This window comes from Penicillium hispanicum (genome assembly GCF_028827665.1).
Source record: "Penicillium hispanicum strain IBT 35686 chromosome Unknown utg000005l_segment0_segment0, whole genome shotgun sequence".
In the NCBI taxonomy this organism is placed as follows: Eukaryota; Fungi; Ascomycota; class Eurotiomycetes; order Eurotiales; family Aspergillaceae; genus Penicillium; species Penicillium hispanicum.
In genome coordinates this window covers 1,613,592-1,625,711 of record NW_026623197.1, presented here as the reverse complement: position 1 = coordinate 1,625,711, position 12,120 = coordinate 1,613,592, and the positions used below count along the sequence as shown (strand labels likewise).

Genomic DNA, 12,120 nt, shown 5'->3' with positions numbered 1-12,120 from the left:
CATGATTCGAGCCTTTTGAGTTGATCAACCGCAGCACCCACGCGCCGCAAGGGGGGCAAGTCTGCACGATTGAATTTAATTCTTGGATTCTTGTCCAAATTAATATACGACCACAACCCTGGCGCGCAGTATCTGTTCAATTGGAACAACATCTGTATACTGGAGCCATTCGCCCTCGTCCCTCTTTGGAGAATTATCGACAGCCACCCAAATTTCTGTTTTCTCTTCGTGTCTCTAGATCTCTCAATTATCTTCCGCCTCTTTCTTCTCACTGTTCCCTGTCTCTCTTCCTTCACTTTCTCATTGAATATTCCAGACGGAGGGACACTGTCGGTACTGGGGGACGAAAAGGTTCTGCGATTTTATACTTCATTCTCACCGCATATCTTATATACCCAGGGGTCGGGCGGAGCAACGAAAAATCGTGATGGTTCTAGAAGAAACTGGATTGGCATTTGTATTTTAACCTGAGCCCACTTAATTCGATCGAACCGAAAGGTTTCAAGAGATCTTGGTTGAAATGTTGCTGCTGATGGGCATGGAATTGCAGCGAGTCTCTGATCAGTAGGACAAGACAGGGCCCATCTGTTGTAGATACGACATCATTTGTCAATGATCGACTTTATCTTGTCTTGCCTGGTGGAATGGTTTGGATCGAGCCATACCAAGGCAATTTCCCAGCGGCGAAGAGCCAGGCGACGCTCTAGTGGTGACCTAGAGTTGTCTCGATGACGCCGCCACCACCACCAGATCGAGTGAATTGGGAGGACAAAAGGCCATGTCTAAGTGGCCCCTTCACCTCTTCTTTCGCTTCTTTGCTCTTTCTGCCAGGATTTCATCCAGGTAACTTGTTGCCTTCTTCCTTCCCTTTGAAGGCGCAGTTCGCGCAGATGCCTCCTTTGTAGAACCCGGCTCGTCAACGTCGCCTTCGACGTGAGGTTTTATTTCCAGCGCAGCACTAGCTTGCGGCCGCTTAGTATTGGGCTTCCTCTTCTTACCGACCATTGCAGCACGTCCTTCATCGTCGTCATCGTCATCGTCATTATTATTGGTTGGAGTAATGGACGCAGTGGTCCTCTCCGCCTGCGAGGAGGCCAGTCCGGTTTTCGGAGATGCCGCAGCCGCCTTCATGAACTTCTGATAGTTCTTGCCCAGCAATTGTTTCCGGAGTTGATCGTTCGAGCTCAGCTCGGTGCGGTTCCAGCTTCCATCGGCTGCTTTTTCGGGGAGAGGGGCGCCAATGCCGAGTCTGGGGTGAGCTTCGTAAGCGCACGCCTTGAATGGGCAGGGACATAAGCGGGGCCAAGTGGAATCGGTCAAGCTTACGTCTCTGGAACGGCTGTGAAGATCTCATCTTCCTCACGCTGGAGTTCCTCTTCGGATTTGGTGTGAGTCAATTCATCTTCGGTCTGTGCGGGCAGCCACGATGCAACCAGGCGCTGGCTGCGGGCGAGGGCGACGTTAGCACGATTGAGGATGACGTCTGACTCGCTTTTAGAGAGGGACATGTCTTGTTCATGGCGGGCAAGTGGAAGGTGAGAAGCGCAACTTTTTTGCGACCCGCCGGTGGTGTCCAGGGCGGTGAGTCGAGACCAACTACTCTTAACTAGATACAAGAACCATGGAATTGCAGGAACGAAACACACACTTCTATTTCAGGTCTATGGTACATGGTCCAAGTCGTCGAGGGCCTCGTATCTATGGAGATCATGCTCATCCCACAGCGAGGACGAGACTGCCGATGTCGGGAAGCGGCAGCGGTCCCGAGCCAAAATCTGCGTGACGGTGCGCTCTAGCGACGCAAACAAAGCGGCGCGAGATTTGCGGATCGTGGATCGCTTCGAGGGATGGTAAGATCGAAGATTAATAGAGAGCATTTGGAATGCGGCAGCCAGTGCCTGACATTTAGGATCAGCATCAGTACAAAGAAAGAACCCAACGAAATCTGCTTACCTGGTCGAGAGCTCTGTGAAGTTCAATTACGGTCTTGGCCACCTCATTGTCGGAGGCGAGTGCATTCTGGGTATCCAGATCCAAATGCATCCAAGAGTCCATAGAGATTATGTTATTCTTCCATTGGAGTCGGCCTCCAAAGAGGCACGCCATCAACGGGCTGACGAGAGAGAGATTGATGAGATCCAGGCCTGCCCTCGGATGCCAGAACTTGGTGTTGAAAGCGACTAAACAGTGCGATGGGCCCTGACTTCGAGCAACGCTGAATCCATGTAGCCTCACCTTAGGGTCCAGATTTGTGGAATAGAAATTGGACGTATCCCCTCTCGGTACTGCCACCCGTGGATACAGACAGTGGAGCAACAAGGCCTGGATAAGAGGATAATTTTGCGAATTGGTGTTGAGCTCCTTTCCGCCGTACTGATGCTCCCTGCTTTCACGCTCAGAGTGAAAGTGATGTGGAACCAGTTGTGGCAAGGTTCGATTCAGGACAGAGAGTATTTGACCGGCCGCCTTGGAAGCTTCTCGATAGGCGCGGAATGAGATATTGCGCGAAAAGGCGAAGTGAAACGCAGCCTGGTCGCCTTGCTCGTGCATTGCCTTCCGAACAGCTGAGAAACCATTGATGAGACTGATATGATCGCTAGAAGTCTGTTCCGAAAAATGGACACGATCATCCCGCACTTGAATGCGTTCATCCAAAGACTTTCCCCAGCGAAAGAGACGTGCGTCTTCCCCCATAACACCCAGGATCAAGAGCGGGTGTAAGCAGCGAAAGATAATGCCCAGAATAATCATTTTCCCAAAGGCGGGATCAAGAGGTAGTTGGACGAGAATTTTGCCGAGACTGGTGATGTTCTCATCCCGATCAAGGGCTTGCAGTTGCTTCAAAGACTGAATGGCCTCACGCACATTCACCCCCATAGGGGGGTCGATGGCCTGCTCCAAAAGCTTTGAGATCGGGGAATCGGGAACAATTTGCTTTGCGCGCAAACAAGTGCCTTGTAGGTTCGTTCGAAGCATCTCTGGAGCATTGGTGACCCGAAGAGAGTCGTATCGAGCTTTGGTTCCAAAAAAGAAATACTCTCCATCCTGGACTCGACCTGCTCGCCCAGCCCGTTGCCTTGCACTCGACTGACTAACCCAGCAACAAGCCAGTTTAGAAGTTTTTGTCCTGGAATTAAACGTCATTTGATGCACTTTGCCTGTGTCAACCACGTATTTCACGTCCGGGATTGTAACAGAGGCCTCAGCCACGTCAGTCGAGAAGAAGATTCTTCGGCAGCCAGGCGGCACCTCTAGAGACAATTTCTCCATCTCTTCTGGTAGCTGGGCATGCAAGGTCAAAATCTGGAATCGATTTGCATCCCAGAGATCGACTTTCACTTTTTTCGCAAAGTACTGGAGGTGTTGCTCGATGTCGAGGATTTGCTTCAGGCCCGGGAGAAAGACCAGGATGGCTCCGGTTTCAGTGGTAGATAGAATATGAAGGATTTTGGCACTGATCAACCCCAAAGGCATTAATGGATCTTCAGCATCTGACGTGAGATCCGAACCGATTGGGCGGGGCGACGAAAGCTTGGTTGATGTTTCTTCGGTGGTCTCGAAACTCTCACCATCCGGCATGTCCAGATCACCGAAAGTTTCGTAATGAAGCTGCAAGAACTTCCTTGTCTCGGGATGGCTCAAGAATGTCTCCAGAGACGCCGGCTCAAAGAAATTTGTTAGATCTTCAAGAACATCGTCAAGATAATGCTGTTTAACGTGATATTGACGCCCCGGGATCGAGATGTGTGGAGCAGGTACGAGCGTTCCCTCTGGCCCGCGGTTGCGAAAATAGGAAGAGAAAAGCTCAACGTCCATAGTTGCACTCATGATGGTGACTTTGGGGGTAGGAGCCCCTGATCCTAGGAGTTGGTCCATTTTCCGCTTCAGCAGAAGCATCACGAAGTCGATGGAAACGTCCCGCACATGAACTTCATCGAGAATAATGTGTGAAAACCAGTTGAGCATACTAGGGTTGTTCTGCAACATGTTCAACATGATCCCGGAGGTACAGTAGGTGATTGTCCCGCCTTGCACGGTGTAGTTGTGGTCAAATCTCACCGCATAGCCAACCGTGTCGCCCACACTTTCGTTTCTTTCATGCGCGACCCGTTCCGATAACAATCGCACTGCAAGCCGACGGGGTTGGACACAGAGCACCCTACATTCTCCTCCAGACCCTTGCTTGATCGCATGATTAAGAATGATCTGGGGGACCTGGGTCGATTTGCCCGAGCCTGTCTGCGCAACAATGATGCTGTAGGTATGATCATTGATGAGATCGAAGATCGGTTGCTCCAATTGATTCACAGGTAATTGCATCCTTTGGAACGGGTGGGCAATTACATCCTGTCCATCTGGTCCATGTAGCTTGTGTAGCTTCTTGCTCAACTCCTTGGATCTTCCCGGGTTGCAGTCATTTTCTATGATCAACTTCGGCTTCCAAGACGTGATCTGTTCGGGCTGTTGTAATATGGTAACCTTGGCCAAGTCTTCGGTATGGACCAGATCATTTTTTGCCCAATTCATCACCCAAAGCAGATCATCATCAACTGTGAGTTCGGCTTGAGAGATCCCAGGCTGTACCAATGACTCCCAAATTCCAGCCTCGCGCAACTTCAAAATCAGAGATAAGAATGCCTTCTGTCTCGCTGAGGCCTGTTTAGTGCGTTGTCAGAATAAATCATTTCATTTAAAGCTGAAAGAGGCGTGTACCTTTCCAGGAGCTTCCGCCGTGACTTCCAGTTCTTTGCCCCTGTCCGGTATAGAGAGATGTGCATAGCAAGTGAACATATCACCATCCTCACCAGAGAAAACTTCAAAATTTACCGAAACAGAGATCTTCTTTTGGGACCACAAAATATGGAAGGCTTGTAAGTCATCCTGCCTTGCCTTCTTAGAGATATCTTCCGAGGTATCTTTTGAAGTATCGTTTAGAGTAGGGTTCGAGAAGATCCGATCCCAGATGCCAGTTGCCTGTAACTTCTTGATAAGAAGCTGTAAAGCTTCTTTTTTGGCTTGTTTCTATATATGAGTCAGTGGATAGGAAAGACTTTAGTGAGGTAACAAGAGCATACCTTGGTTGCAGCTATCGCCGTAGCCTCAACCATCTGTTCGCTGTTTGGCACATGAAAAACCAAGTAACAAGTATGAGGAGTCTCACAAGTACTTGGTATCTTCACATCAATATTGGCTGGGTGGGCTTGCAGAAAGCCCTGTAGCCGGCTCAAGTCGTGGGGTAAAGCCAGCGACGGATACGCAGACAAAGGAGGATCAATCTGCAAGAGATGGTCCCAAATTCCAGCTTCCTCTAGTTTAGCAACCAGGATTAGACTAGCCTCTCGTCTGGCCTGTCGTATTTGGGTTCTCTTTTCATTATGTGATTAGTCTAATGCCTCGCCTTGGGTGAGTAAAACAAACCGTATTGTCTCTGGCCAATGTCCCAGCCTCGATCTCCTCCTTTTTGTCCGGCATGGAGAGACTCAGTCTAAGTGGGAAGCCATCATCGGTCTGAGTCAACATCTGCATATTGACAGTAAAGTGGTTTTTGCTGGTCCAGTAATGGAGATAAGAGAGCTTTGTCCTTTCAGTCGGCGGGGGAGGATTGTCGAGATTTGGGAAAGAAGAAACATCATCGCCAGGTTCTATTAGAGGCTGAATTTTTGCCTCGCTTTGTGTACTTTGAGTAGAGTCTATTACAACGGTATGGGACCTGAACTGGAACGCATTGAGCCTTCCAGCAGCGCTGCGCTGATTTCTCGGCCGATATGGGATACCACCTGCCGAACCCTCAGACTGTCCTAGCAATGTATAGTTTCCAGCCTCGATAGCAGCCGATGTCATCGGGTGGAGTGAATGGGAAGAAATCGCGAAGGTTCGACGGCTCGGTGTCGTACGTGTCGTATGCGCTTCTCGCCGAGATCGTGATGGTGATCCATGTGGTGTGCTTCTCCCGGAAGAGGTTTTGAGAGAGAAGAAACCATTTCCGAAATAGTATTGCGCGCGTGGAATACCACGAATGCAAGAGCGTGTGCTTGTTCCTGTTGTCATGTTGCGGAGTCGGTGGTTAACAGCCGACTCAGGAAGGAACACGCGCGCAGTACAGGGAGTTGTAGAGCTCCCAATTAAAGCATGTCTGTAGGTACATCAAAAGAGAAACAGCAGTCGGTACCGTCGAGGCCGCGCCATACTTCTGAAGGCGATGGTATGATGTTGTCTTGAGAAAAAGCAGGGGACAGAAAGGCCGCGACCAGAACTCTGCGGCGAGCGGGCTTGGCACCGTTCAAGTCTGGGGAATCCATGCATTCTTGCCACCCGCTTCAGATCAATTGAACTCGCTTCAGAGAGAAACCTCCGGTGTCTCATAGCAGACATTAGGATTGAGATATTTACAATGGGCTACGCACTGAAGTTATACGAAAATTCTATGTACACTCTATGTATATATATCATCTATGTATGTGCCAACCCATCTAGACTAGACATGCCATATTGGGTTTTTCCAACGTGAGAACCAATGAAAAGCTAGAAAGGTGTGTGGGATCAAGCGGTTGCCTCCTTCTGGTGTTTGATGCGTAGCTTCTTTTCAGTTTTCATGAACTCGCGGATTCCGACTGGAATGGTGGAAAAAAGGTCCTCGTCCTCGCGTGGTGGCGCTGGCCAATTTGCTTCACTGCCGCCACCATCATCATCCATACTCTGACTGGCCGAGTTGACCTCGGCCCTGGGCGCCGCGCGCATATCCTGAGTCCCCTTCTCGGGACCCCCTTTGGCCTTAGCACTCTCAACTCTCGCAGCCCAGTCCTCTATTTCGTCGCGGAAGTCATCCCAGACACAATGCACGCAGCCACTCATGCAGCAATTGTCAGGTTCCTCCGGGCGAGGCGGTATGGGCACCCCATTGACTGTTTTCCACTGGGACTCAGGTGGAATTTCGCCAGGATTGTAGCGTGACGAACGGCCGGGACCAGCCAGGCGAGTGCCAAACACAATGGCCATCTTTTCTTGAGGGGTTTGGGCATCTGTCGTCGAAGCCGTAGTGGGGTTGACCTCAAGCGGAGGGGTGGTCGATCGCGCTGTCGGCGCATTCCTCCGATATGGAGAGCGGCTGTTCAGAATCAAAGAGTAGTAGCCCGATAGAGGATATGCTTGGGCATTTTCATGCAAGGAACCATGGGCGCGATGAATGTCGGATCGGTCATGGGCGCCCTTACGCCGAGGAGTTGGGACCAGGATGAATCGTCGATATGAAACTGAGGAAGCGACCGGAATATGTGATAATAATTTGGAGCAGACTCTCGTCCTCCTGAGCGAGTGCCTGCCCGTTGAGAGACACTCCATCGTGAGTGGGGGAGTGGAAGATCCTCGGCAACTTTGGAATCTCTCAAGGCTGAAGTCATAGGTGTAAGCAAACAGTGCAAACACTATTGTTTATGCGCCGCCGTGGTTTGGCGCGAAAGTTGGAAACATGAAGACCCGAGGTCAAAAATGTTCTCGCCGCCAAAACGTCGCAAAACTAGTGATATAACGGCCGTCGCTGTAGGCGCTCCGGATTTTGTCGCGCCTCACAATGAGACGCGTTCTCCTCATCGGCCATCCTTCCAATCACCAACGAGGTCAAGCTTGGCCAAGTCGCACCCCGAAGTTCTCCAGCGCGCGCTCAGCAGATCCCCCGGTCGACGACCAGCAAGCCGAGAAAGCCAGGAAGGTTATCCAGAGCAGTCAAATTCAAGATCGGTTGGTCTTCGTGACCGCAAAGCATTGCGGCCCTCTTTGGGTGGCACTTCCAGTCCACTAAAAGCACCGCAAGTGTCCAGCGGCACGCCGACATTATCACCCAGCAAAAGTCTAGGTGGCATCCAGTCATTTTCAAAGCCGCCCCGCAGGCTCTCCAGGAAAATCCTACCCACGGACTTCACCTTTGGATCACCAGTCGGAAAGCGGGCACAGCCTGTGGAGCAGGATCTGTCAAATACCCCGGAGGGTCAATTAGCCCTGGAGTTGGGCAGCGCAACAAGAGAGTCGTCAAGGGAAGAGCCAATGGATACCAACCTGGATGTTGGATTCATGGACGGGGATCCCCTGGAACCGGACCTCCCCCCCACTCCAACACAACTAGGGCTCGAAAAAGCGCCCGATCGACCGCGGGGGCTGCTAAGTAGCAGTCCCAGCACGAGGCATGAAAAGCGAGTAAGGCGAAGAACTGCTGATGTGCTTAAAGGGAGTCCTTTAAAGTCATTGAATTTCTACCCCCCAGCACCAGACGAAGGACCAGACGACAAGGGTTCGTCCCAAGAAGCACCATCTACAGCTGTCTCTGGAAAGCGGAGAATGCGAAATAATCTCTTGGCAGAGTTAAGGAAGTTGAGGGAAGATGTTTCTGACTTGACGAAGTGGACGGAGAAGGTCGAGTCCGATGAAAATCTAGAGGACGACTCGAGAGAGCTCGATAAAATCCTGTGAGTCTGGTCTCAAGGTCGGAGTAGAGACGAGACACAGCTAACTGAGTCATAGAAAATTACTTCTCGAGGAGTCTTCGTATATGAATCGCCCAGTCCCTCGGCGGGCCCCTGTGCCGGTGTCATCGCTTCTTTCTACCTTGCTCCCGTTTTCCATCAATCTACCTCGTCCATCTCGACCAATATCACCTCTACCAACCAACCCCTTCGCTTTGGAGAACGCTCAGTATTCACCATACTTGACCTTATTTGCCCCGTTGACTCTCCGTACGCACACAAGTCGCCTGTCGGCCTCCCAAACCAACTCTCTTCTAGAGACGCATACTTTGACATTCACCGCACCATCTCCCTTTCCCTCTAATTTATACAACGTGTCTGTCGTCTATGGAACAAACCCAGAGACACAGTCTCTCATCTCCCTATCAGTGTCTACAGGAGCAGGTAGCAAAAAGCGAAAAGTTCCAGAACCACTTCGTCGGTGGGTTGATTCTCGACTATCAAACCCGCTGTTGAAGCTCGACGTGACTACTGTCTGCTGGGGTATAAATCGGTTTTGGGAAGTATCTTTGGCTCGCGCTCAGCTATGGGCACGAGTCGAGCATAAGTACGGCAAAATTGCTTCATCGCGCCGTGAAATTGATGCAGTGTCCGAGCCGCAATCTGGGATCGTTACCCTATCTGGACTCAAAAGGCTTATTCCGCACCTCGAGCGCAGTACAATGCTCGTCATGCCCAACTCTTCCAGTGCCGCTCCCCAAGTTCTCCTTTCAAACCCGTTGACTATGGAAGAATGGACTGGAGAGCCACAAATCCAGCCGGAACTCAGTGTCTCTGCCTCGGGTATTAAGGGTGCACCAAACAAGAATATTGACCAAGAGGCAAAGAAGCTGTTTCACGCTCTGTTGCGGGAGGAGGGGTCTGCCACCTCTCACACCGTAGGAGAGGGGATTCATGTTGATGCAATTTTACGAGCCACCGAAGGTGCTCTAGGTGCATTATTTGGCGGTTGCTGATACTTGGATTTTTCACTTCACGGATAGCGTTGGCGCACGGGAATGCATTGGCAGCGTCTGTTCGGATAGATACCATGACTATGATTTTACCTATAATAAACTGGGCTTGTACAAGCAAATAGAGTAATTGACATCGAGAAGCTGTCCGTTGTTCCATATACGCATGTAACTCTGTCATCATCACGAATTTCAAAGTACATATCTAGAATATATTTGGCCAGGGTTGGGAAATAAACATCCAAGTATGATCAAGTTAGAAAGATACAACAAAACAGCAACACCGCAGAGGCTTAGCCAGAATTCGTTTTTCATGAGGTTATTGATCTGGGAAAATTTCGGTCTACACAGTATCACAACCAGAAACAGGAAGGACGTGGAACATCGGAGACGTCTATTCATACCTAGGTATGCGAGACTACCCCCGAAAGATGCCTTGGCAAGGCCCGCCATCCTTCTCTGCCTAACAAATCCCTAGTCCCCCCTTATCCCTAGAGCCTCGCTGGAAGACCTTGATACAAAAACCGTAGCTTCTCAGTCCCTGACTGGTGTTTTCCAGAACAGAGAGAAAAGAAACAGAACCAAGGGACAAAGACAAACAACCAACACCAATAACTGCCGGGAGAAATTGAGAAAAATTGGGCGGTTTTGCATTTCGAGAGGATCTTCCGAGTTCTTTTCTTTTAGAGACAAAAAGGGTAAAAGGGGAGGTGGAGGAGGTTGGGGAAGGAAAGGTTTCAGTTTGAAAGGAGAAAAGGAAGAGGTGCCATGCCATGCCAGAGTACACTCATTCCCGATCCGAAAACCAACCCGATCATCATCATCAGCACGAGCAGAAAATTATCACATTTATTTCTTGGCGGCGGATTCCTCCTCAGCCTTGGCCTTGGCGCGCTTCTCGCGGATACCGCGGTGTCGGGCCTCGGAGCGGGCGTCACGCAGGCGGCGGTATGCAGCCTCCTCGCCCTTGGGAAGAGAGTCGCGCTTGACCTCGGTGATGGCGTTCTCAACGGCGGGGTTGACAATGGGGAAAGTGGCACCGACGCGAGTGGCGATACCCTCCCGCTTGCCGTCGGCAAGAGCAGCCTTGACGGCCTTGACGTCCTCAACAGAAGAGTCGAGCTTCTTGAACTGACCGCTCTTGCGGGGGAAGAGGATCAGACGGGCCTTGTAGTCCTTGAGGCGGGCAACGTTGTCGACCAGGGACTCCTTCGAGTAGTTGGTACGGCGGTGGTCGACCGAGATACCGACAGTGGAAGCAAGCTTCTTGGGGATGCCAGCCTCCTGGAAAAGCAGAAATATACAAATGAGCTTGTGGTCTTGGGATGTTCAAGGTAGCGAAGGTCAATTTACCTTCAGCTCAGCCAGGGTAAAACCACGACCGGCACGAACACGGCGGTTGTACTTGACAGTCGGGCAGCGCACAACGGGACGCAGCTTGTCCACCGGGCGGGGAGCAACCGCAGCAGCCTTGGCGATACGGTTCTCACGACGACGGTGCTTCCGGCCGGGCTATAGAGTCGCAAAAAGATCAGGTTAGTCGGGCCGTCTTCCAATCAAGATTTTTCCTCTTTCGTTCCCAGTTGGTGATATTGTTGCTGGGCGAGATAGGGCCGTGAGATGGGGAAGAGTTTTCGAAGTCGTACCTGGTCGAAGTGCACACGAACACGCTTCTGCCAGTCCTTGCGGAAGTCTATTGAAAATGCGTTAGCATACCAAAATGTACTTCACGATGCGATTCCAGATGAGCTAGACAAGCCGAGCCCGACGCTGGATCGAGTATTATCGGGCGTTCACTCACGGTTCTTCTGGATTTGGTTGTTGTGCTTGATCGCCTATATTCCCACACGAGAGTCCATCAGTCATTTGAGTTTCTCGACACACGTCCAACCAATTCATTTTCCCTCGAATCGTTCCATCCTTCTTCTCTTCCCAATCGCAAAAAGACACATCGAAGGGGGGAAACGCACCATGGTGACGGATGGGGATCGAGCCGGGTGGTGGTCGTCGGAGGGTTGCTGGTCAAATCTCCCTTCTCACGGCAGAAACTGAACGTGCCATTTTTCGTGTGGCCGCTTCCCCCCTCTCACCGCCTCGCTTAGCGAGCCCTAACTATTCCTATTTAGGATATCTGTCTGTGAATGATGACTCAGCGTATTTAGAGTTCCAACCTTGGAACCATTATTTACGTATGGTTACTTATTTCTAACCTTGGTTTCATCATCCATATTATGACACAAGGGGATCATAACAACTCAGGGTGTGATGGATTGGTAAAAGCTCTTTGAAACACTGATTCGTATCCATGTCAATTTACTGGATGAATTGTTTCTATTCCTAATGTACAGCCGCGCGAGGTAAATGCAGATTGAACCGCGTTCCTATTCCATGCAACTTGCCTCCAGGGGCTCCCGGCTGTCGGTGTCGAGTACACACCAAATACAACCACCTAGTGTTGCAACGTAAGCTCGATCTGAAACGCCATTGACAGTGAGGTGGTCATAACATGTACCACCGGCACCATGTAACATAGAAAGCAAACCCAAAGCAAGAAAAAGCAACCATTCCCGTTCGCTATTTGTAAAAGAATAACCCCATGCCATAACGTTCATCATTCATAACGGCCCCGAAGAAAGCATTATCGTAACCGATGA

The 12,120-nt window shown here is 50.6% G+C and overlaps 5 protein-coding genes across 5 annotated transcripts; 1 reads left to right on the top strand and 4 right to left on the bottom strand.

Moving 5' to 3' along the window:
* Positions 1–795: 795 nt before the first annotated feature.
* On the bottom strand, positions 796–1,508 carry N7459_006076 (DUF3245 domain-containing protein; the record flags this gene model as incomplete). Its single annotated transcript, XM_056945260.1, has 2 exons — positions 796–1,249; positions 1,327–1,508. 2 exons carry the CDS (start codon positions 1,506–1,508, stop codon positions 796–798), a joined length of 636 nt encoding a protein of 211 aa, XP_056799595.1.
* Positions 1,509–1,661: 153 nt separating this feature from the next.
* N7459_006075 (uncharacterized protein) lies at positions 1,662–5,526 on the bottom strand (the record flags this gene model as incomplete). Its single annotated transcript, XM_056945259.1, has 5 exons — positions 1,662–1,898; positions 1,954–4,656; positions 4,714–5,022; positions 5,076–5,348; positions 5,419–5,526. 5 exons carry the CDS (start codon positions 5,524–5,526, stop codon positions 1,662–1,664), a joined length of 3,630 nt encoding a protein of 1,209 aa, XP_056799594.1.
* Positions 5,527–6,540: 1,014 nt separating this feature from the next.
* N7459_006074 (oxidoreductase-like domain-containing protein) lies at positions 6,541–7,338 on the bottom strand (the record flags this gene model as incomplete). The annotated part of the gene is made up of 1 exon (XM_056945258.1): positions 6,541–7,338. One exon carries the CDS (start codon positions 7,336–7,338, stop codon positions 6,541–6,543), a length of 798 nt encoding a protein of 265 aa, XP_056799593.1.
* Positions 7,339–7,485: 147 nt separating this feature from the next.
* Positions 7,486–9,469, top strand: N7459_006073 (uncharacterized protein; the record flags this gene model as incomplete). Its single annotated transcript, XM_056945257.1, has 2 exons — positions 7,486–8,456; positions 8,512–9,469. 2 exons carry the CDS (start codon positions 7,486–7,488, stop codon positions 9,467–9,469), a joined length of 1,929 nt encoding a protein of 642 aa, XP_056799592.1.
* An 846-nt stretch (positions 9,470–10,315) lies between these two features.
* On the bottom strand, positions 10,316–11,502 carry N7459_006072 (60S ribosomal protein eL13; the record flags this gene model as incomplete). The annotated part of the gene is made up of 5 exons (XM_056945256.1): positions 11,437–11,502; positions 11,268–11,301; positions 11,113–11,159; positions 10,820–10,978; positions 10,316–10,750 (listed from the first exon to the last, which is right to left on the bottom strand). The coding sequence occupies exons 1-5, from the start codon at positions 11,437–11,439 to the stop codon at positions 10,316–10,318; spliced, it is 678 nt and encodes a 225-aa protein (XP_056799591.1). The 5' UTR covers positions 11,440–11,502.
* Between the last annotated feature and the right edge of the window lie 618 nt (positions 11,503–12,120).